This window comes from Cervus canadensis, chromosome X (assembly GCF_019320065.1).
Source record: "Cervus canadensis isolate Bull #8, Minnesota chromosome X, ASM1932006v1, whole genome shotgun sequence".
Taxonomy (NCBI): domain Eukaryota; kingdom Metazoa; phylum Chordata; class Mammalia; order Artiodactyla; family Cervidae; genus Cervus; species Cervus canadensis.
In genome coordinates, this window is record NC_057419.1 from 60,105,771 (window position 1) to 60,132,257 (window position 26,487).

The window sequence follows — 26,487 nt, forward strand, 5'->3', positions numbered from 1 at the left end:
AAGGTCTTGTAGGTCTTCACAGAACCATTCAACTTCAGCTTCTTCAGCATTATTGGTCAGGGCATAGACTTGGATTACTGTGTAATTGAGTGGTTTGTCTTGGAAATGAACAGAGATCATTCTGTCATTTTTGAGATTGCATCCAAGTACTGCATTTCAGACTCTTTTGTTGAGGACCACTCCATTTCTTCTAAGGGATTCTTGCCCACAATAGTAGATATAATGGTCATCTGAGTTAAATTCACCCAATCCAGTCCATTTTAGTTCGCTGATTCTTAAATGTCAATGTTCACTCTTGTCATGTCCTGTTTGACCACTTCCAATTTGCCTTGATTCATGGGCCTAACATTCCAGGAAATGATGCAATATTGTGATGCTTTACCGCATCAGACTTTACTTCTATCACCAGTCACATCCACAACTGGGTGTTGTTTTTGCTTTGGCTCATCTCCTCATTCTTTCTGGAGTTATTTCTCCACTGATCTCCAGGAGCATATTGGGCACCTATCAACCTGGAGAGTTCCTCTTTCAGTGTCCTATCTTTTTGCCTTTTCATACTGTTCATGGAGTTCTCAAGGGAAGAAAACTGAAGTGGTTTGCCACTCCCTTCTCCAGTGGACCACATTTTGCCAGAACTCTCCACCATGACCCGTCTTCTTGGGTGGCCCTACACATCATGGCTCATAGTTTCATTGAGTTAGACAAGGCTGTGGTTCATGTGATCAGATTGGTTAGTTTTCTGTGATTGTGGTTTTCATTCTGTCTGCCCTTTGATGGAGAAGGATCAGAGGCTTATGGAAGCTTCCTGTTGGGAGACTAGACACAGTGTAAGTGCTCAAAAGTCACATGTTGCTTGTGGCCTGCTACACCCGACAGCACAGATACAGAACATAGCCTTCATCTTGCAAAGTTCTATGGAATAGTGCTGTGAATCTAGAATGTACTCTGGGGCAGCCGTCTCATTTGTCATGCCCTACTCATGTTTTTGATTAAAAAAAAAAATCACATGAACAGTGTATAGATGAATCCATGGGTTTTTCTAAAAGGTGGAAGGACACATGGAACAGTTGGTGCTGATGTAATTAGCAAGGTACACTCTGTCACCTTGACTCTCCCACCAATGATTCAGATCTCAATGGGGTGATGACTCATGGACCTAAGTAAGCTCATTACAAGCAAGTTCAATATGTGTAGAGACTCTGGGGGGAATCCATCAACATAAAATAATCCCCCTTCTCTGCATAGTGCTAGTGAAAACTTAGCTGGTATTCTCATATCTTCCTCCTTTAGACCTATAGAGCATCTGCTTGAGGAAGAGAAGCTGCATTCCCACTTGCCTCCAGGACCTGTATAATGTGCTGTCCCTGCGGCCACAGTGGCCCAAGCTGCACCAGGTGTTCTGGCCTCTCTGCCTAAAGAGAGTGACTGTACTGAACATAATTGAAATCAGATTCCATTCATTCTGCCTGGGGATCCTCTGTTCTCTGTCTGCAGCAGAGGCCAGCATGTTGCTAGACGACTTGGAATGCTGGACAATGAGGATTGCTAGTCTCAGCTGTTACTCAATGCCCAAGGCCTTGTTTTCATCCATGAAGGCCGCCCCCACACCCCTTGTGTCTCCTGCACCTGAGCCCCAGAGCCAGATCTAACTCCTGCATGCCAGGTACAGGCTTGACAGGCCCCTGTTTATGGCAGAGACCCATTGGTTTGCTCAAATTGAGTAGTGAAATCTGGATAAAGGGGACAGTAAAGGTGGATAGTTCTAACAGCATGTGAGCTGCTTTTCATCTCTTCCCTGTCTTTCAATCATAGGTCAAAACAGTGACAAGAAAGGGACATTGGCAAGGCATGTCCTTGTCTGTACCTGATATTTAGGGGACTGGAGTCCTTTAAATGATGCCTGGATCCTGCTGCCTGGACCCTATTGGGAATTCACTTTTCAGCCTAGTGGCATTGGACCCCTATGAGGGCAGTCTCTACAACAGAGAATGATTTTTCCAACCAGGTACATTCCCTAGGAGAAGTAGATGTGATTAATCTGTAACTTCTACAGCAACTGTGACCATTAGGCACCATTGCAGCCTCATTCCTTGGTACCTCAAGATAGAGGTTTTCTCATCTATGGACAGAGAACAGGCAAGGTGAGGTGAAGTTTCCAAAGTCTTAGAAAGTCCAAGTTCCTCTCCCTAAGGTCAAGGATGTTTCTCTTCCTAGGATCTCACCAGGGAATTTGAAACATAAAATAATGACTTCCTGTGATAGGTAGACTTTTAAGATAGCCACCAAGATTCCCCATGCCTGGTGTACACATGCTTTCTTCCAGTTCTTTAGTCAAACACTAATATAGGTGCTGTTGTGAAAGAAATAGACAGATGTAGTTAGGGTCACAAGTCAGTTAAATTTTGAAGGTGATTATGCTTGATGGGCTTGACCTAGTCATATAAGCCTTAAAAGGTACTGGGCTCTTTTTGGAAAGATATTAATGGACTCAGGGTGACTCAACATATGGAAGATTGCAGGCTTTGAAACTGGAGGAGTTCACAGGGAAAGAAATGAGGGCAGCCTCTGGAAGATAAGAACAGCCTCTGATGGACAGCCAGAAAGCAAACAGAAACCTTAATCATACAACTGCAAGGAACTGAATCCTGACATAATCACATGAGCTTAAAAGAAGACTGTGAACTCCAGATTAGAATGAAGCCTGGCCAATAGTTTTATTTCATCCTTGTGAGACAATGAGCTGAGAATCCAGTCATGCTGTGTCAGACTTCTGACTTACAAAACTGTGAACTGATAAATAGGTACTAAGTTTGACGTTACTTGTTATGCAGAAGTGGAAAACTAATACACTTTCTTTACAAAAAGTGTGGTATTGGCAAGGTAATTGGCTTTGGAATCAGACAATCTTAGATTCAAACCACAGTTCCATCAATTACTAGCTTAATAACTTTGAGCCTGTTGCTTAGTTTCTCTGAGATTCTGTTTCCTCACTTGTAAAATGGGGGTACCACCACCTACTTCTTAGGACACTTACGAGAACTAAATGAGAGATAATTCCTGGCACATTCTAGTGAGCCCTCCAAAATGATTTCCTTAATTCTCCATCCATTCCTGAAGAGTAGAGAATGACTGTACTACAGGAAATGAAACCTGGATATGGGGAAGGAAGGACAGCAGGATTAATAGAGAACCAGAAATGGCAGAGAAGGGAAGAGTGACACATTATGAAATGAAAAAAAAAATAAGTAGCTGAGTTTATTCAGCACATAATTGCTTATAAAACTGAATTCAGGTCTTAAGTGTAATTCTAAATGTTGACTAAACACAAAGGTACATTTGGTGCAGAGCTTCAAATTCTTTGTGAAACCAGACTAGGCTGTACTTATGTGAATGTTTGCAATTATGTGTGTGTTTGTGTGTGTGTGCACACATGTGCATGCACAGGTGCTTATATAATACTTAAATCTATGGGTCATGAGCTTGAATATCTTCACTAGTTAGACAGGTACATAAATGAGTTAAAACAGCCTAGTAAACATAAATAGGGTGGGTTGGGGACAGTGAAAGTGATTGATATCCTACCTAGGGGCAGTCTAAGTCTGTTTATGCTAGACAGACAAAATTCTGCAAGTCAGTTTTGGCCTGTGGAAAACCAATTTGTGGCCTCTGGCTTAAATCATGCCAACTACCTTTCCATCCACTAGGATTAGAGTCAGGGGATCTCATTGTACAACTTTACGCTTAGATATTCAGAGGGGATATTCAGATATTATTACGCTTAATATCCAGGGGATATTAAGATCCAGGGGAGCCTGATGTATGATCTCCGGAACATCCTTTTCCTTCTTTTGCTTTTAGTTTCTTGATATAGGTATAAAGCGTAGTAGTTAACAGCAAATAACCTGGAGTTAGACTGCCTCAGGGTTAAGCCTTGGTCAATTGTTCACTAGTTATGTGACTTTGGGCAAGACTTAGGTTCTATGTACATTAATTTCCACATCTATAAATTGGGAAAACTATTAGCACCTAATATATATATAATAATATATATAATATATTATATATATATAATGTAATAATATATAATGAGGAATATAGACACTGTGGTGGTGTCTGAGAGTAAAGTGAAGATTCAACACCACCAGAAGAACCGTCCAAGACCACAGCATGGTGAAAAATTTCACTGAACTTAAGGAAGCAGAATGCAATGATGACATCAGAATTCTAAAATGGTACTCACAATAAAGGGATTTTTATTATTGGTAGTGGTAGTCACAGTCTTATGGACTATCTGAGCTTGGACATACACCTTTATTCCTTCTACACCTCACTTTTCTCATCTGATCAGACTATTGCATAAAACTATTATTAGGAGAAAGTGAGATGATCTCAATGAAAGTGCTCTGAATTTTATAAAAGTGTATCCCAATGGGAAGGCTATGACAGTTTCCAAGAATGAATCTCTAGCTAGACAACATTCTGAAAAGCTGTTTAGGGTAGCAACCTATAAAAATATTGCCTTCCATCTTGGGCAACTGGTCTCAAGCCAAAGATTGAGGGCCATACTGATAGGTTTAAGAATCTTAAGATAATTATAAGATCTACCTCATAGAGTTGTTATAACTTTACCTAAGAGAATACATGTAAGGTGCTTAGCACAGAATGAATTCTGTAAGACAATACATGATGCCTCTTATTCTCTTGCTAGTTGCTAAACCCTACATTTCTACATGTCATTTCCTTTATCTCAAGTAGATGAATTTCTCTCTGAAAAAGCTAACTTATGAAACATACAGAGTTTTGACAGGGATTTAAACCAATTAGGAGAGAGAAACAAATTAGAAGTTCCCCCAGACATCAATCTACTGCAGTAATGGAGCCCCACAGATTTTTAAAGTGCCCTGAGAGGAAGCAAAGTGGGGCTGAGCATGTGACTCCAATAACCCTGCCTTCTTTCAAAGCAGTGCTTTATTCTGTATCTTCATTTGGGGCTTTGCATCAGATTTTGTTTGAAGAAAAGATTCCATTGCCAACAAGTTGCTTGAAGGCCCCAAGTCTTGTCTATTTCTTATTTTCCTATTGAAATTAATCCCCATTTTTAAAATGAGAAGACTGAGGGTTAAAGCCAAGTCTTGCCCAAGGTCACATAGCTAGATAGTAGCAGAGCAGGAACTAGGATCAGGTATCCTGACTTCTTGGGTAGTACTCTTTCAATTTTATCAGGTAGGGTAGCACGTTAGTGGGGAGAAGGGTCAGCTGGAGATGAGTGGGGAATAACTAGGACAGGGATAAGAGACAGGGAACAGAGCCAGTTCTTGGCAGGCATGGAGTGAGAGATTAGTAGGGGGTGCATCCAAGTGTAAGTGTACACAAACAAGTGTTGGCCAAATTCTCCCAGGCAAGAAGGCTTCTTGGTCCTTCCGCTCATGCCCCTATTCTCCCAGTTCCAATCCTGAGTCAGAGGGATAGCCAGGGAAAAGAATATCAAATTTCAAGGTTTATGTTGGACTATTTAGTCTAATGTTTTTTAGTTCATGAAGGAGTAAACGTAATTAATAATAGAATGATATGCAATGCTGCACATGCTTGCCAAAGCACAGGATCTGGCAGAAAATATTTCCAAGTCTCCTCTCTCTGACTACTGAGCCAGAAGAAAGAGGTTCACCGTCCAGATACCATTCTGGGTGAGGGGCACAAGGTCATTACCAAAAACCTGCTCATGTGAAATTGAAGAGCCTGGAGATGGTTTCACATATCAGGCTTTTCCACTGGAAAAAGTAACTACATGAATTTAGAGCATACATGCTTTTACAATTACATTTAAACTGACATTAAAAACAAATGTGAAACAGTCCAAGCCGAACAGGTCAGCATGACCTGGAAAGCAAACGAGAGAAAAAAAAAAAAAGAAAGAAAGAAAAAAGAAAAAGAAAAAAGGCCCAATGTTAACAGCATTAATTCTGTCAGTCTGTTGTAAATAAGAAAATACCATGGGTGTATTAATGGTTTTATTAAAGGAAAATTCACTAGCAGAAATATGCAACATTCAAACAAATAGAAAGCAGTTAAAAAATAAACCACATTAGCCTTTCAATTCACATTAGGGAAACTCTTGTTGGCCTGGAGGTTAAAATTCTGCCCCAAAGAGGGGGAAATTAATTCCCTTCCCTCCTGGAAGTCTTTCCTTGGTTTTTCTCCAGAATGTTGTTGAGTCAGAGAAGGAGAGAGATGTGTGTGTGCGTGTGTGTGTGTGTGTGTGTGTGTGTGTGTAGGTGGAGAGAGAAGAAGGAAGAGGGTGGAAAATGCAGGCTCCAGGTGAGGCTGGAAGAGTGCTTCTGACCCTCACATTTGTCAGCCCCCGGCCTCAAAGATTCCACATCTACCAGAAGGAAGCTAGCTTCAAGATGAAGTCTCTGAGGCAGAGGCAGAGCATAGCAAAATATTGTAAATTCTAAGGCTCTCTCCTCTTATATCAATGCAAAGTTTGAGGCTGGCCTGGGAGAAGAACAAAGCATCACACTTGATGGAGAAGCAATTGTATGATGTAAGTGAATAGTGTGGGGCACTAAAGCTAGAAGTTAAGAGGTAAAGTCTTATCAACTTTCTTCCATCATCTTAACTTCAATAGAAAACAAGAAAGTAGGCACTGGTTCTTAGATTTTGCCTTCTTTCGGTTTATGAAAAGTTCAAGTGTGTGTGCACTGCTAAAAGGGAAGTCACATTAACTTTGAGAATAAGGAGAAAAAGAATGTCTGATTGTACTCTCCTGGTCTGTTTGAAGAGACGGCTGGCTGCCTTCTTGGAGGTGTTCCTCTAGGGGAATCAGAAATCTGGTCTTTGCTTACTGAACTTGTATGGATCAGCTACTACCTTCAGCTCAATGATGGAGCCTAAGGTTACAATCTAGCTCCACGGCAGAGGTCCAGCAAAATAGAGGTAAGAGGAAACTTGTGAATTGTAAAATAACCAAGTGAAAATGACCACAGGAGCCTCAGATAGGGACAGTGGCTTCTTGTTCAAAGCAGCTCTTTGAGTCCCATTAGCTAAGCTTCTTTGCAGCAGTAGCACACTGGAAAGCAAGGAACTGCACTAGAGCTTCACTGTATCCACTTGAGTCAGTGCCTAATGCCATCATATATGATCAAAAACAGTCAAAGGGCCCTTTTCTAATACCAAGTCATATTATAAAAAACAACAATCATGAGAGTCACAGCTACATGAACTGGTAACTCTACTACTTAGTCCTCACATAGCTATGAGGTAGGGAAATACCATCAGCCTCACTGGGAGGACTAATCAACTAAGAGAGTAGTCTCCAGTCCCAACATCAGAGTTTCTGTTGAGGAGCAGGGGCTTAAGTCCCCAAGTTTCGCATTCCAGGTGTTTCTGGGATATCCAATAAAATCCTCTAGAACCCTCATTTTGAATAAGGCAAATAAGGTCAGCCTTTCTTCAGTGTCTGGTCATTATGAGATGTTTGCAATATCTAACCTGGAATTTTTCTAATATAAAAGAGAGACACTGGTGAACATAGCAACTTGAAGATGTGCTAGCATGTTAGCTGGCCCCATAATCAGATACTTGAGTCAGATCCTCTGATATAAGAGGCAGCAATGCAAAGTTGGGGAGAAGGGGTGCCTGTCATTTTGGACTAGAGGTTTTCTTCTCATTTCCTATCTAACTGGAAGACAGAAGTGAGACTGGGAAATGGAAAATTCTTTATTTGGAGTTTTGGGGGCTTTTCCTCTTTCTCTTTCTTTTCTGCTTTATTGATCAATATACTAAAGGACATATATGTGTTTGTATGCGCCTCTTGGGCAAGAATGAAGTGGTGGTTGTGGTTGAGAGGAAAGGATATGGAGGGAGAGAAGGGAGGTGAAATTTAATAGTCTCCTTATAGCCACTCAGAGGCCAACAAAGACTCCCTATTTGGTCTTCTGAATTTCTTGTAGCAGCCAAACAATCCCATAATATTACAAGCATTATTACTCAGCCTGGCGATGGGAATGCTTCGAAATTAATGTCTCTGCACCTAACAGCTCACTAATCAAAGCTTCTATGCCTCATTTGCCACCCTGGTGAGAGTCCTCAGTCTCTTCCAGTTTCATTGTGGTCAGCATGATACACCACACTGTGCAGGCCCAGGCTGGTGACCTTTTGTCTTTGGTCAAGATCCAGATTTTCCTTTTAGTTTGAAATGCCAGGCCAAGTTTTTCGCAGGTGATTTCTTCAGGATTCGTGCTTACATTTTTTTTTTCATTTTTTTTTTAATTGCTGACTGTTAAAAGTCTGAAATGTCCCTCAACAATCAATTTTCACTTCAGCCACAGAACCACTGGTCCAATGGGGTATTAAACAGTGGCAAGAAATACATTCTATGCCAGGCTTAAGAGATCTAAAAACTGCAGCAACGATGAAATGGACTGAAGAGAATGGAACTTGGTTCTAAAAGAGGTGATCCAGGGTAGCCATGCCATTTGCAGTTTACTTTCTATATATCTGTTGTCATGGAAATATTATCAGTAATAGACCATTTGAAGGCTCTACTGGTTTCTGGATGGTTGAATATTTTCCCCTTAGTTCTACTTCAAAAAACATGATCCAAAAGGATGTACAAAAGTCTCTAAGAAAGCGTCTTTCTCAGGTAAATTTTCTATGTAGAAGTTCAGGACAATAAGAAAATATTCTAAACACTTTTGTTGATCTTAAGTAATACATTCTCCAATTTGTAAGAACAAGTGGCACTTTTCTTAAATCAAAAGTAAAAGGTTTTCATACAAACAGTTATATTATCAGCTCATATGAAGCTTTTTTTCTAAATTGTTATATTTGGAAAATACCTGCTTTTGTATATATGACCTATTGTGTGCTGTGTACTCTTAGCTTTCAGCATAGTACCTTCAAAAAATATTGCCTATGACATCATTTTACTCTCTCAAAAGCAACTGAGGGAATTTGGAGCACTCACAGCAAAAGCAAACAACAATAAAATCTGCTGCTATTACACTTTAAAAACTCAAGGATTTTAAGTGGTGATTTTACAAGTGAGATACTTATTCAGAACCAGATATCATCAATTTTGATGATCAGAGAAAATTATTTACTTCTAATCACAGTTTTATAAAAACAAATATTCAGAGACAGACTACAGCATATATATGCTGTCCCAGACAATGTGGTTTGGAGGTAATTCCATATAAAAGTTCACTTGAGAACTACAATTAGAAAGATACCTTTTACTCTCCAATATGTCACCAAATATGTATGTAACCAGTTGGAAGATGACAATATTGGCCTTGGAGGACAGATTACAAGGGTTAATTCAAGGGAAATTCAGAGACTAGAGAACCAAGGAACCAGTGCCAAAATCCCCACTGCTATAGCAAAGAGAACAGGCTTCAGTGGTGACTGGGAGCACACAGACCAATTTTCATCTGAAAAAGGAGGCACAATGATATTCATTGTATACTTACTATGTGTTAGCTTCTTTACAAATTTACCACAATTTTGTAAGGAAGATTTTATTATTCCCATAATGTAGTTAGGAAATTGAGTTGAGGAAACTGAGGCTCAGAGAGATTTAATAAGTTATCCAAGGTCATCAAGATAGTAAGTGGCAGAGCTAGGACGAGAAACAAGGCCTGTCTGTATCCTAGTCCATCAAGCTATTTCCACTATACCGAGGACCTCCTAAAACATGAAACCAAAATAAAAAAAGAAAACCAGAAACTGTAACTGCTGAGCCACATGGACATGTTGATGTCAAAATTTATATGGCAATTATACTCCTCTGTGCATGCCTCAGTTATACAGATCTGTAGGAGTACTCAAGTATCTAAGACATTTGTGTGGGGAGTAGCATTGCTCAGAATTGAGACTTACTGCTTGCATCTCCAACCTAGAGACTTTTGGGGCTCTAATCTACAGAGTCAAAGCAGAAGGGAAGAAACTCTATTAACTGAGTTCTACATTGTTGAGTCTTTATGACACTTAATACTCTGCTGCTTGCTGAAAGGGGCTTTGAGGGGATTCAATCATTGGGTAGGCAATGGGACCCAAAGTCTTAAAATTTGTGATTTCTAGGCCTCTGACATGAATAATGAAGGTATGTGGTAGCACCATGATGAGGTTCTGGGTGGATGTTGGAATGCTAGTCAGAGAAAAAGGACTGTTAAACTTTAGGGTAGAATATCTAGATAGCCAAAATATTTAGTGATCACTTTGCATGATGCTAGAAGTCATCATGCTTCTCAGAAATAATGTATCTAGCATGCTCCTTGGGTAAGGAATATGTACCTATGACCATTAGGAAACTTACTTAGTAACCCTGCTTAGGCCTGAATTATATCCTATCCTTTGTGTATGACAATATATATATACCCAAAATAGTTTACTTTAGTTGTTTTAGAAGGCATTGGTGCATACTCTTGAGATGTGGTGAAGATCGTTGGCTCTTGGTCATGAAGTCATTCTTAATTGATTCTCCTTGTGAGCAATATACATGTAGATATACACATCTATAAATGCATGACCTGGGCTAGTGGTATCATCTACTTTAGGATAGAGTATTTATCTATAACCAAGTTTTCCAAAGTACATTCCAGAAAAAATCGGTTTTATAGGATATTAGCAAGTGTTATATAAAAACAGGATTCTGTTTGTGAGATAAATTTGGGAATCCTGAGTTACTAAGCTCCTCAGGTTATTTTACTGCAATATTTGACAAGGTCTGTGATATGATAACATGCACTGTAAATATTCCTGATCAAGACTATAATATGCAGGTTTTCCTAACTTTTTCAACCATAAAAATATATTTTCATGTATCATATCACAGAACTATTTTTCTCAGAACTCACACCAAGAAGCACTGGCCTAGATCAAGGCAACAGGCTTGTATAAGGGAAGGGCTTATGCATGTGGTCAGTACTTGCAGGCATCAATCTGAACAGAGGCAACTAACTCCAGGAACCAAAGCTGTAATCCTAGATGTTTAACAAAATTGATGCTAGAAATTTCTTTCTCTCTCACTACCTGGGCTACTATCTCCTTTTATAAAACTTAAGCCCTCACTAATTCTCTTACAAAACAAACATGCAAATAAAATGGATATGTGAACATGTCTATCCCATGTCATAGCTCTTCAACTGCCTGAAGTTCAAATCTTTTAGCATTAACAACCAAGTATATTTTCAGAGTGGTTTCAGCTTGCCTTCCCTATTTCCCCAGATCTGGCCACGAAAGTAAAAGTGAAAGTGTTAAGTTACTCAGTCATGTCCAACTCTTTGTGACCCCATGGACTATAGTTCACCAGGCTCCTCTGCCCATGGAATTCTCCAGGCAAGAATACTGGAGTGGGTTGTCACCCCTTCTTCAGGGGATCTTCCCAGTCCAGGTACTGAACCCAGGTCTCCCACATTGCAGGCAGATTCTTTTCCATCTCAGCCACCAGGGAAGCCCAAATCTGACTATATTAAACTATTAATACTTGTGTTATTCCTATAAACCTTGATGCTTATTTAAAATGTCTCTCTGAATTTATTCAAACTGTGTACTTTGCTTTGAATGTCCTTTCCCTCTACCTCACTCAACTTCTTCCCAGTCATTTCCTATTTATTCTTTAAGGTTAAGCTGTATTAGTTATCACTGCCTGTCTCCAATTATTTAACTTTTTGAGGACAGGGATTGTATCTTATTCATCTATGTTCCCCCAAAATGCCTACTACAGAAACGGGCACATAGCTGGCACTCAAGGAGTATTTGTTAAGTGGATAACTAGATGAATGGAAGGATGGAAATATGAAAGGCCTAGCTAGTTGGCTGGTTGGAAGGATGAAAGGATAGATGGATGAATAAATGTGAAACTTGTCTCCTGAAGAATCAGGCTATGAGTGGTATTTCAGCACTGGAATCATTCTATTGCATCCAAGGCATGTGAACCAGAAGTAGCAGTGGTGGGCTGCCCATGAGCATGGGGAATGATGAAAGAACTGATATCAAGGCTCTTGTCAACACTAGAAAATGATAAGGATGTTTGTAGTGCTCATGGCAACATCAGACCAGGATATCCTCTCAACTAGAGAATCATGGAGGTTGTTAAAACCTGCAGATCTATTAATAGTTTTGAGTCTCAGGTGTGGAGTTTAGCCCCTAGAAGGAATGAGACTTCTCATATATGTTAGAGTAATCCCTGAAGAAAATGCTGCATACTTCCAATTCTCACAAGCTCTGGAGCTTCATGTTTCTTCTCCATGTCTGGGGTTTGGCTGTTACCTGAAATTCCTAAAAGGCCTACCATCTTCCATGGTTCAGGAGAGGAGGGAATAAGCAGGGGCCAATGCCATTTATTAAAAGTTGAGAATTCAAGAGTTGCTTAACACAGAAATAAATAGTGTTTTGGGAGGAACAGGAAAGCAAATGAGAAAGAAAGAAGCGTCAGGGAAGAATATGGTGGGTAAAAGTAATTCTTTCTTTCTCATTCCATCTTGAAAACTGGGAGTATATCATTAAGAAGTACAGAGAAAAGTGAGGTGACTCTATTTACTTAAATTATGAGCTGTGAAAAAAAAGAGCAGTTAATTCATCAGAGAGAAAGTGCATCTTTGGACAGTTACATTTAAAAAAAATTCTAAATGAAGAGTAGGCAAGAAGGTTAGATTATTGAAGCAATTAGAGACATGTGGTTTTTCCAAAGCAGGCAGAAACAAATCATGTTCAAAGAAAAGCCTATCCTTGTTGTAGATGGGCAGTTGAGAGCCTGGAGGTAGCCTTTAAGGGAACCATGCTGAGAATCCAATCACCTCCAGGATCCTTTCAGAAACAGTAAGAACAGTTAAACAATAAGAATCAACAGGTATAGAGGCCTGGAAGCAAAAACAAAAGGGTATGTGTTTTAAGTATCTTTGAGCTGAGGAGATTCCATTACCAAATACTACAGAGAAAGCTAAATTAGAGACTTTGAGGCATCAAGATCAAGCAGCCATCAGTTGCAGAGTGCCAGCTTCTCTAAGATACAAAGACAGTCCTTCTACCCTCCACTCCATCAAGCACCTATCCATACAGTCTAGACACATGATATATTTTACTTAGGTGTGACCAGAGGTAGCTAAAGTCACTATGCGAGTCAAAGTACATAAGTCTAGACTAATCTATATTTCTGGGACAGTGAATGGACAATCCAAAAAAGGACTGTCACATCTACAATTCTTTCTCTGTGAGCTTAGACACAGAATCACAAAATGGTCATTCTTAAAAGGTCCTTGGTGAAGCTCATTACTTTATTTTTATGATGAGAAAATGAGCCTCAGAGGGGAGAAAGGAATTACCCAAAACCATATTCTTAATTGCCATTTTGGAATATATTATATAACTTTGAATTGAGCGGTAGGAAAAATAAAACAAAACTATATAAATCCTCCTTCAAGGTGATCAAAATGTTGATGCTAAACCCACATCTGATGAAAAAGGAAGTCTATTACTAGTATATTCAAAAGGATCACTGTATTGATGTTTGCTTCCTTTTTTCCATTATTTGAGTAAAGTTGTAGTATACACTGAAATTGCAAGATAAAAATAAACTTGGGAGGGGTTTGCAGCAGGGAAGCAGGGACTATGAAGATAAGTTTAGCAAAATGGAAAGGTTTGTTTCCCAAACAATAGTATCTAAGAGGGTAAATACTTAGGTTTTTATTGATGTGGTGCTTGAATATACTGTATGAGTCCCTTAATTACTAGAATTGGCTTTCAGGCAGGATCTTGATAATACTTTTGTTTTGAGATGATTTCTGATAATGTTCTGTCTGTTGGAGCTATTACGTATTATAGGGCATGCCAAGTAACAGGGTTAAAGCCAACTGGGAAGTTCTGTGAACAGCTTTACCAGCTAAATTACCACTGACCTTACTATCATAAGTCCTTACATTTGTCTAGCACTTTGTCATTTACCAAGGATGTTCACATTCATCATGTCATCAGATCCCCATTACAGCTCCGTGAGAATGGTATGTCTAAATTACAGATGAAGAAATTGAAGCTTAGAGGGGGAACAGTGAATAATAGTGCTGGGCCTTTAACCTAGGTCTGCCTGACTCCAAAGGCAAGACCATTTACAAAACATCAAGAATCCTTGTATCTTGTGAACATTTCTTGAAGTTTGCCTGCCTGAAGCTCTATTGCCTAGCATGGTTCCTTGTACATAGGAGACATTCAATAAATGTAAAAAGGGAACTGAAACCAGAGCCAGCCACAGCACTTCTCAGCTTCTTTTCATTGTGTTGACCAAGCTCATTCAAATTTAAATACCTTAATAAATCAATTTAAAAACTTACTTTACCACTCTCTTCAAGAAATTAATGTATAGATTTATGTCACAATGCTATATGGACTAGTGAAATTGTCTGTTATATACATACTTCTTTTCACAAGGGATTCACTGTAATCATGTTACAGATGCTTTACAGTGGATGATATTAGCTGACACATGAAACTAATTTTAGGATTTGGGCCCAAATGTTATGAAGACTTTTATTATCATTAAACTTTACCTGTGTTAAAGCAGGTTTGCAATTCGTATCAGCAAATGGAAAACTAAGGGGCTGTCTATCCGGAAGCCCCCATCTCTTATACATAATTCAGAGAGGGCTAAATAATTGAGTTGAGTGTATCAGAATCCTCCCCCTGGGGTGATCCCACCACCGTGAATGTTGTGACAACATTTCATTTCATCTTGACAATTCCTTTGTCAACTTTCCTGGGTGTCCTGCACTCTCCCTCTACTCCCAGCCCTGTTTTTTCCTCCTCACTGTAGACCACAATTGTAGGATTTCTCTGTAGTAAGCCAAGCAAAGAAGAATAAAGTTTATTTTTCTCAAAGATTTGAATCTCATTTGATGTAGTTGACCGGAAAACCACTTGTAGAGCATCTGCATGCTATGTCTACGAGTACTAGACACTATTTGAAAGGCTGTCTCAAACTGAGCCTGTGTAAATTCATTTTTAATACTTTGGTTTGTTTAAAGAATATTACTAGCCTTCAAGGAGGCAAGGATACAGCTACCCACATGAAGACCCACAGATGGTTACAAAACTACCATGTTGATTTCTGTAAATATGCACATAGGCAGACAAGGTATTGAGTACCTTGCAGAAAGCCAACGATAAACAAGTACTCTAAATCAGTCTTGAGGAGGGGAGGGGGGAGGGTAGAATTATAAACACTTGGATTTTCCAGGATGATAATAAGTACTCAGGTATGAGGCCACAGTTTCAGGTGTTCAGAAACAGGCTTGTCTTTCTTCAAATTTCCAAATCAAAGTAAACTAATAAGCTTGCTTTTCTCATGAAAGGTGCATCTTTCAGGAAGTGGCAAGTGGTAGGAAGGAACCTGGCAGGGAACAGATACAAACATGAAGGAATACGAATTTGAAGGGGGAAAATATAAGTGTCAGTCAAATCTTTTCTGTAATGGTGACAAAAATCATGGTAGACATGGACTAGAGGACAGAGAGCATTTTGATGGGGGATTACCCTTGAAAGAGCTGTATCTTCATTCTGTCAAACTCCTCTGTTACTAAAAAAAATGCTTTTGGAAATTGTCAATAGATTTGCAAAGAAAGGGAAATGATTAAAAAGCCTGCTCATCCCTGGGAGATGTGGGATAGGAAATTGGCTCTGCTTGGCAGCCTAGTCATAGATTCCAAAGAAAAGCAGCTTTTCATTCCAGGTGGCCAGCACCACAACACAGGCAGCAGTTAACTGAGGAATATTCCTGGGTGTTCAGGGCCAGCCTGTGCCTGGGTCATCCTGCACCTGCGACTGTTCTGAATTCCTTAGTTCTCTCATCCTAGCCATCATTTAACAACATAAGGTCAGTACCATTATGTCCCCTGGGAAGCCCTTCAAGTCAAGTCCATACTCACTCATCCTCTGATGGGTCCTGATCCCTGCTTCACACCTCCTGCTCCTATGATGAGCCCCACAGTGTGGTGTAGCATGTTTAAGGATAAAGAAAAGCACCAGATGACTGATGGCCATGTTGGATGTGAAGGGGTCAGCCTGTTTTCAGAGCATGGCTGGCCTCCTTAGAAGCATCAAAGAGAAAATCTGGTTTAAAGAGAGAACAAGAGAATAAGGGAGGGAAAGGAAGAATGAAAAAGAAGAAGAAAAGTATCATACCTCCCAGAGTCATCCCTGCTTCATAGCATTTCCGGAGACGACAAGATGGACAATTTTTTCTTCGGAATTTATCAATGGTACAATCATTTCTGCTGGCACACAGGTACTTCTGTTTTCCTGGGAGAACAAATATAAGAGTAGACAGCCCTGTTAATGTGTCGCTAGAGCCTCTCCAGAAAGTATTTCTAGACAGAAAAGGTGTGAGACATATCCTGCCCAATGAGAGAGGTGGACAGGGAATGGTCTCATACAGTTTGATCACAAAACCCTATTAAACCATGATGATTTAATTCAGTGCTGTATTGTTTGATTTTCATAGGTGTTTTTCAAAGGGATGGACAGTTCAGGTCCTTCTAATACTTCTTTTATTAGGATGACACAACATGGTTGTTTTTCATAATACAAGTACAGATAATCCTTCTATAAAAGAGAACTCCATGTGATTTTTAATTGTTATGTGAGACAGCAAAAGAGACACAGATATAAAGAACAGACTTTTGGGCTCTGTGGGAGAAGGCGAGGGTGGGATGATTTGAGAGAATAGCATTGAAACATATATATTACCATATGTGAAATAGATGACCAGTCCACTTTTGATGCATGAAACAAGGCACTCAGAGTCGGTTCACTGGGACAACCCAGAGAGATGGAATGGGGAGGGAGATAGGAGGGGAGTTCGGGACATGGGGACACATGTACACCCATAGACGATTCATGTCAATGTATGGCAAAAACCACCACAATATTGTAAAGTAATTAGCCTCCAATTATAACAAATAAATTAATTTTTAAAAAGTTAATGATCATACCACCAAGCTTTCAGGGTATAAAAATCAAAGGGATAAAGCCCACTCTTTGTAAACACAGCAAATGAAAGGAAGTCTTCTGAAGATAGAAGAAGAAAAACAATTACTGTCATGTACACATGAAGTTGTGAGAGATACACAGAAATATATACACACAAACACACCATACACATTTTCACACTCAGAAATCCTTAAGATCATAGCTGTTCAAAGAAAAACATGGAGTTCCACTCAAAAACACATACTTCATTCCTTGTTCCTAACACAGGCCTGGCACACAGTAGGTCTTTAATAAACACTGATTTAATGAATACTGAAGTTGAACGGAGAGATCTAGAGGCACATAGAGTTATCAGCAGAAATAGATAGTAATACCTGCTATTCTAAAACATGCAGAACTTATGCTCTTTGTCCTGCCCCTAGCCTGAGATTTTTCTTCCCCTCATCCCACCCCTTTCTTTTGCCAAGTCCTTGGTATTTTCTTTTTCTCATTTGCTGCCATGCTTTACTTTATGGAATAGATCAAGATTTTAAGGAGGCTTCTTTTGGCAGGGGAAGAATGTTTGTTGTAGGGAAAAGAAAGACAAATTGAAAAACAATTGTTATTTGATATCAGGGGAACCCACAAATTTAGCTACAGCTCAGCTTTCCTCTCTCTTCACTCAGCCTAAAATGTACATAACTGTCACAGAAAACTCATCTATTGCAGTAGGTTATTTTATGTTGGAGATTCAGTGTAACCAGATTATAAAATTTCCTTTTCCTCCCTCCCTCTCTTTTTCTCTTCCCTTTGTCAAAGGACTCCAAAATGCTGGGCTTGAAAGAACTGTTAAAGTTCACCCCAAAACAACACTTTCATTCCAAGGATGAGTTCTGGGGAGGTGACTTGACTGAAGAACACTGAATTAGAGGCACCAGAAGGAAGAAAAACTACCATTTAATAGGCATTTACTATGAACAAGGCTATGTGAGGGGATTTACATGTGCTATTTATTTTTATTTTTTTTATTTTTTTTTTTTACATGTGCTATTTAAATAAATCACCTCAACAATGCTTTGAGGTAGGTACTATCATCACTTTCATTCAACAATGACAAAATTAAGGCCTCTAGGCCAATAACCTTTCTACCATACCGCAAGATTTTATTTGTATAAACAGAACACATAACTTGCAAACAGCTTCTTTGTGCTTCAAACTGAGGATGGTAATATGTGTATAGAAAGGATGGTGCTATGATAACTGCCATACAGCTTTTGGGTGCCAACTCCTAGAAGGCAGGCCCTGTACCAATTCTAGTGGGTTCATTTCTAGTGCTGTGAATGTTCTAGAACTGGGACACCCTCACAGAATCAGTGTTCCTGCAATCCTGAAGACATCTCAGAGATATTACAGGTGTGGTTCCAGACTACTGCAATAAAGTGAATACGCCATTAAAGGGAGTCACATGAATTTTCACTTTCTCAGTGCATGTAAAGGTTATATTTACAATCTACTGTACAATACGGCTTCCCTGGTGACTCACATGGTAAAGAATCTGCTTATAATGTGGGAGACCTGGGTTCAGTCTCTGGGTTGGGAAGATCACCTGGGGGAGGGCATGGCAACCCACTCCAGTATTCTTGCCTGGAGAATCCCCATGGACAGAGGAGCCTGATGGGCTGCAGTCCATGGGGTCACAAAGAGTTGGACACCACTGAGCAACTAAGCATAAAGCACATATGATACATATTTATTTACATACTATATAACATATAACATAAAGTAATAATAAAATATATAAATTATAATAACATGAAATAAAAATCCATCCCATTTGATTAGCTTGCAAAGGTTAATAACAATTTTGTACAAATTAAGTATAACAGGGATTACAACATACCTCATTATACAGCTGAAGAAAATGATGCTCGTTAAAATGAAATTGACCAGCCTGGCATCACACCATTTATTTGTTCCATATCAGAGTGCATAAGGCTATGAATCTCACATATTGGAAATAATTAAGCATTGGTCACACCATCTCTATTCCATACAAAGCTTGAATCCCTCTATAGCATCCCTGCCCCATTTTTTCTTAAACTTTAGCCCACTTCATCTCTGGACTCTATCATAGGGCTCTTACTTCCAGGAAACTCTGTATCTGTCTCCTTGTAGCTCTGACCCCCAAACCCTTTATTGAGGTATGTAAATGAAGACTGGAGTTAAATGGAAAGATATATAGTGTTCCTGGATGGGAAGATGCAATACTGCAAGGATGCTAGCTTTTCTCCCAGTCAAATCTACAAATTTAAACAAACCTGAACAAAATTTTGACAAAATAATCCTAAAGTTTATCTAAAGGGATAAAATGTGTGATATTGCCAAGATATTATTTGAAAAAAAAAAAGAGTAATGAGACTTTTCCTACCAGACATTTTAAGTATTATAACTCCATAATGATTACAACAGATTGGTATTGATTCCAGCACAGATTGATCAGACCAGAGAAGTCAAAAACAGACTGCATATGCAATATATCATTATAAATCAGCAAAGAAAGGATGATTTATTCATTAAATGGTGCCAGAACAACTGGTTACTCATTTGGAAAAGATAATAAAGTTAAATTACCAGTTGAAACCAAAATAAATTCCAGATGAATTAAATATGTCAATAGAAAAACAAAAAAGGAACTATTGAAATATTGTTAGATGTTGAAATATTGTAGGTGAACATTTTTTTTTAATTTTTGAAGATCCAATGGGGATTTTTAGAACATGACAATAAAGAATATGGAAGTGAAAATTCTGATAGACTTGAAAATATTTAAGTTTTCTTACATGAAACAAACATAATAATATAATCTGAAGACAATCACGAACTAAAAAATACATATTGGTATCAAGTATGTAAAAGTAGTGGTTAATTTCCTTGATCTATAAAGATGAGTAGTATGATAGAAATATGGGCAACAGACATGAACAGGCAAATAAAAGAAGAACACAAAAGATCAATAAGCATATGAAAATTGTAAAATTTAAATTTTATTAGTAATTATAGAAATATGAAATAAGACATCATTTTCACAAGGAAGATTGGTGAACATTTACTACTAATTAATGGTGTGAAGGTATTGTAGGTGGGTGTGTAAACTTTTTAGAGTGCAATTTTGCCATATATCTGAAAAGTTAAATTCACACAAAATTCAATCAGTAATTCCACTTTTGGAATTTTTTACAAGAAAATAGCAAGGTTAAGCACCAACATGTAGTTCCATTTATCATTATATAAAAAAGGAAAACAGTCAGCCCTCAATATTCATGTTTCACATCCATAGATTCAACCAATCACAGATCAAAATTTCAACCGCTTTTATTCTATTATGCCAATTTATTTTTATTATTTGTTTTTCAAGGTTTTTTCTTTATTATTGTACTACAGTTGACATGTTTGCATGTGCATGCTCAGTTGTGTCTGACTCTTTGAGACCCCATGGACTGTATGTAGCCTGCCAGGCTCCTCTGTCCATAGAATTTTTCCAGGCAAGAATACTGGAGCAGGTTGCCATTTCCTTCTCCAAGGGATCTTCCTGACCCAGGGATCGAACCCACATCTCTTGTGTCTCTTGCATTGGCAGGAAGGTTCTTTACTAGCTGGACCACTGGGGGAACCCCACAGTTGACATACAGAATTATATTAGGTTCAGTTGTATTATATTCAATTATATTAGTTTCAGTTGGGGCTTCCCTGGTGGCTCAGATGGTAAAGCATCTGCCTGCAATCTGGGAGACCCAGGTTCAAATCCTGGGTCGGGAAGATCCCCTGGAGAAGGAGATGGCAACCCACTCCAGTACTCTTGCCTGGAAAATTCCATGGACAGAGGAGCCTGGTGGGCTACAGTCCATGGGCTCACAAAGAGTCGGACACAACTGAGTGACTTTACTTTTTCAGTTGTACAACATAGTGATCCAACATTTATATAGTTTAGGACTTAATCATCATGATAAGTCTAGAAACCATCTGTCGTAATACAAAGTTATTATAATATTATTGACAATATTCCCTATGCTGTACATCAGAGCCCTGTGACTTATTTATTTCATAATTGGAAGTCTCTCTTTTTTTTGTGCAATAAAGTTTTATTAAAATATAAGGAGATAGAGAAAGCTTCTGACATAGACATCAGAAGGGGGTAGAAAGAATACCCGCTTGCTGGTGTTCTGAATCACGCAAAGACGCTGGGGTTCTTGGCCTCCGGAGGAGAAGAATTCAATCTGGGGCCAGAGACGAGGCTGGATCGCTCAGAGCTTTTGTGCAATAAAGTTTTATTAAAGTATAAGGAGATAGAGAAAGCTTCTGACATAGACATCAGAAGGGGGCAGAAAGAGAACCCCAAGTCTCTATCTCTTAATTCTCTTCACTTATTTCTCCCAACCCCTCACTCCCCTCCCCTCTGGTGACTACCAGTTTGCTCTTGGTACTGTTTTGTTTCATTTATTTTTCAGAATCCACATATAAGTGAAATAATATGTTATTTACCTTTCTCTCTCCATTTTTTTCCACTTAGCATAATGCCTCCCAAGACCATCTATGTTGTCGCAAATGGTAAGATTTCATTTTTCCTTATGGCTCAGTATATATACACTATATCTTCTTTATCTATTCTTCTGTTGATGGACACTTAGGTTGCTTCCATATCTTAGCTATTATAAATGATGCTGCAATGAACACAGGGATAAATATATCTTTTTGAATTAGTGTTTTCTTTTCCTTTGGATAAATGCCCAGAAGTGGAACTGCTGGATCATATGGTAGTTCTATTTTTAATGTTTTGAGGACTAACCATACTGTTTTTGCATAGTGGCTGCATCAATTTACAATCCCACCAGTAGTGCATGAGGGTCCTCTTTTTTCCACATCCTCTCCAACACTTGTTTTTTATTGTCTTTTTGGTGATAGTCATTCTAACAGGTGTGAAGTGACATCTCATTGTGTTTTTATTTGCATTTCTTTGATAATTAGTGATGCTGAGTATCTTTTCATGTGCATTTTGGTCATCTATATGTGTTCTTTGGAAACATGTCTACTCAAGTCCTCTGCTCATTTTTAAATTGCTTTTTTAAAATGTATGTTGAGTTGTGTGAGTTCTTTATATATTTTGATATTAATCCTTTATCTGACATATCATTTGCAAATATCTTCTCCCAAACAGTAAATTGCCTGTTTGTTTTGTCAGTTTTCTTTACTATGCAAAAGTTTTTTAGTGTGATGTAGTCTCATTTATATTTTATTTTTATGTTGTTGTTTATGTCCGAGGAAACAGATTCAACAAAGAACTGCTAGGACTGATGACAAAAACTGTACTGTCTTTGTTTTCTTCTAGGAGTTTTATGGTTTCAGGTGGACTAAATCATTTTATATAAGGGACTTGAGCATTCACATATTTTGGCATCCACTGGGGATCCTGGAACCAATCTCCAGCAGATACCAAGTGACAACTGCATTGGAAAAATGTAAATGTCCAACATTATGAGAATGATTAAATAAATTATCCCATACTCATGCAAACACTGTGCAGTCAATGTCTTTTTTTTAATTTCGAAGGATAGTCACAATATACTATTCCATTAAAACAACAAAATGGTGTTATCAAACAATGTATTTTATTGAATCCAACTTTTAAAACTTAAGACTTTAGAAACTATCTATACAAATTATTTTTTCTTTTTTTTTTTACAAATTATTTATTTATTTTTTTTACAAATGAAGCATTATGTAGAGGCCCCATATACATAACAGATGAAAATTAAACCTAATATATCTGAAGCAAGCATAGGAAACTTAAAACTCCAGTTAGAGCTCTCCATTTCTCCCCTTCTCTGTAGCTTTATCACTGTGGTATGATAGTAGATATAAAATAACAAAGCACAAAGCATTATATAGATCTTATCTATTGATCATTATCTAATGATGATATCATTATTACTCCCCAGGGCTTTGCAGAAAAGTTTAGAAGTCTACTTGACATAGCCAACCCTCATATCTCCTATTTTACAGATTAAGAAACTTGGAGTCCAAAAGTGAGGGAAAAAAAAACTTGCTTCAGATCATACCATGAGTCAGTGTCAAAGTAGGGACAAGAAACAAGAATTCATGTCTCTCTATCCCCAGTCTAGCAGTTCTAGTAGTTCAGTGCTATCCTTACACTGATAGTAGATATAAAATAACAAATCATAAGACATTATACAGATCTTATCTATTATTATTTAAATAATATACTCCTTGAATATAAGAAGAGACAACAACATCTGCTGAGAAGTCCAATGCTCTCATTTTACAGATGAGGAAATCAAGATCCAGAAAGCATAGTGGACTTGACCAAGATTAAATGAGTCAATGACAATGATAGCACTAAAACTCGGGGTTTTGCCCACAATATTCTTTGCACATTTCCTTTATTACTTCAAAGTCATTTTCATATTCATTATCTCGCTGAACCTTCCTTCAGAGTAGGGAGGGTACAGGCCATTATCTTCAATTTATGAGGAAACCTAAGATACAGAGTGCCTATTGATACCAAAGAATATATCCCAGTTTCAATACAGGTTACCATACGCTTTCTACTGAACCACTATAACCAAGAAAATATTTTATTTCCCTCTCATATGACTTATTTGCCCTGTATTTTCTCCATATACCCACTGCCTCTTCCTAGTGTCAAGGAAGAGTAATACTTGAAGTTCCTGGGGAAAGCAATGGAGAGAGGAGGTAACCCACTGTGCTTTGTGTACTATTCTAGGTGACTTCAAAGATGTTGACTCATTTAATTCTTGTAAAAAGTATTTTTTATAACTGCTATTCTTATTTTAAGGTTGAGGAAAATAAGGCTCAGAGATGCTGAATGACTCACTTACAGTTACCAGCTAATAAGTGGCAGAAGCAGAATCAGAAGCCAGGTCTGTATGACCTGTGATATAGATGTTTGTCTTTTTCAATGTGATATCTTTTCTCACATGGGCCCTGACACTATACTTAAAAGAAAGAGGTAGCACAGAATAGTTAAAAAGCACAGAGCAAGAAGGAGAAAGACCTAAGGACAATCCCTGCTGTCTCACTGAATCACTATGTGACCAGGTGTATGTTTTTACTTTTCTCTTGATCTTCCCTGCCCCCCCTCACCCCCGATCTATAACTAGAAGGGAATCTTAGGCATAAGAGAACAGTAGAAGACTATGGAAGGTAGGTTCAGAAGTCTTCTATTCATATTAGAACTTGTGCTGAGAGTCTCAGAGTTCACCTGAGTGTGACTCAAGGAGAGCTAAAGCCAATCTGCATTTCTATCTTTTTTTTTCCAATCTCGACTCTCTTGACCCTAAAGGCTTTGTCTGAAAAACAAAGACACTTTATAGAAACGAGTAGCTAAGTGTCTCTTCCCTGAGTGACCTACATAGACTGAAGGGAGACCAGCTCTTATTTATGGTCATGTATCCTATGGACATTATTTCTCTGGGGCTGAGACAGCATAGAACCTCTGACCTAATCACCCAAGGGCTCTCTTCTAATAATTGGGGGGAAAATGTATATATATATATGTGTATATATATATATATATGTATATATATATATGTATATATATATATAAAGAAGAAAAAAAAAGAAAAGCAACCCCAAGCATTATTGATTTCTAGTACTTTTTTTTTCTCCTTGAATACTATCTTTGGGCCTGTGGAATAGGCTAGACAACTCTAAACAACACAGTCTGTGCTATGCCAAATGGCAGGTCTTTTATGAGAAGGACTTATAAGGTAGCTGAGTCCTTGTGATTCTAAGGATTTAACCATTCCCTTACCTGTCTCACCAACCCAGAAACACAGATGGCCATTAAACCAGTACAATGAATGGGCCCTCAGCCAGGCCCCTCAGCTATTGCTCAATGGGAAGTCTTCTTGGGAGTGGTTATAAAGCCATGATCATTACTGATTCTTTTCAATGTTATGGTTAGCTCTAGTGAGGGTGATAGGAATCAAGCCCACACTTCTCTTCTTGGCTTTCTGGATCTTCCGCAATCTGGCCCAACCTCCACAAAACAGAAATATAAAGAGTAATAGACTGGCAATCAGAACAGTAAGTGTCAAATCCCAGCTGCAAATGGCCTAAGGCAAGTGTGAGCTTTGATTACTCATCTAAAAAAATGAGGATAAAAATAATGGCATTGTCTACATCCTAGAGTTTTACAAAACAAATTATATAGAATGTATGTGAAAGTGATTTGTAGTAAGGAAATATTAGATGTGTGAGATGAGTTATGTATAATGTTGCTGAATCTATCTTGTCTTTCATTTCACTCCAAGAGCAACCCTCTTATGACTATGCTATTCTCTACATTGGCCCCTCCCCTGGTCACAAGCATTCCATCTCCGCTTCCTGCCCCCAGTACACACACACACATATTTCTCTGTTAAAGAAAATCCTGCAATATTCAGTTCTAGACCATCTTTCCTGTCTACTGCATTTCATATAGACCTCCTGCCTCAATAAGACAGGAAATAGAAGGTGAAGGTGACAAATTAGATGGTGGCTAGGTCATAAACAGCCTTGAACACAATGCTATGCAGTTAAACCCTTAATACAATGAAATATTTGAAGACATCATTGAATTCAACCATAGAAGATGTTTAATAACTATCTTAGGATAGTTAAACGACAATTTTTGAGTGTATATCTACTATGTTTCAAACACAATTCTAGGCAACTGGGAAAACAACAGTGAATAATACAAAGGCCTTGCCCTTAAACTAGGTGAACTTTTGGTGGAAAAAGACAAGCAATAAATGAGTGATAGTAATTTAGATATTTTCAGATGGTGATACATAAAATGAAAGAAATAAAACAGGGTGCTGTGATAGAACAGGAGAGCTTATTTAAGTACAGTGGGAAAAGATTCTCTGAGGATGAGGTTTTGAGATGACACCTGAATAATAGAGACATACATGCAAAATTCTCAAGAGAAGAAATAGCAAATACAAAGCCTTAAAGTCATGAATGAATTTGATGTGTTGTTGAAACAGCAATGTGGCCTGTGTGGCTGGCATATGGTAATGGAGGGGAGGTGGTAGGTTAAGTTGATTTGACTGTAGAACCAGGTTGTGCAGGGTAGTAATTCTTAACTTTGGCTACAAGCCAGAATCACCTAGGGATATTTTACAAAATACTTATGCCCAGTTTCACTCCTGATAGTTCTGATTCAATTAACTGGGGGAAAGGGTAGGCACTGTGATTTTTTAAAACACTTCCCTATTGTATCTAATGTGCAGCTTGGGGAGAGAACAGCTGATGTTGGCCCTTGACGGTGAGTTGACTGTTTATGTAGTTTTGCAGGTGACACCAGGTAAATAACTGGATGAACATTTGACATTGAAATAGCATTTGACAATTCACAAAACACTTTTCTTTTTATTTTCTGGCTTCTCCGGAGACTACTGAGGTTCAGTCCACTCAGATGAACAGTGTAGGGAGCATCAAACAGAT

General features: G+C 38.4%; 1 protein-coding gene across 2 annotated transcripts in view; it reads right to left on the reverse strand.

Moving 5' to 3' along the window:
* AR (androgen receptor) overlaps nt 1–26,487 on the reverse strand; it is a 185,790-nt gene that overhangs the window by 22,700 nt on the left and 136,603 nt on the right. For both annotated transcript variants that reach the window (XM_043458523.1, XM_043458522.1), the window contains exon 3: nt 16,174–16,290. In XM_043458523.1, coding sequence (XP_043314458.1) covers nt 16,174–16,290 — 117 coding nt within the window. The remainder of the gene's footprint in view (nt 1–16,173; nt 16,291–26,487) is intronic.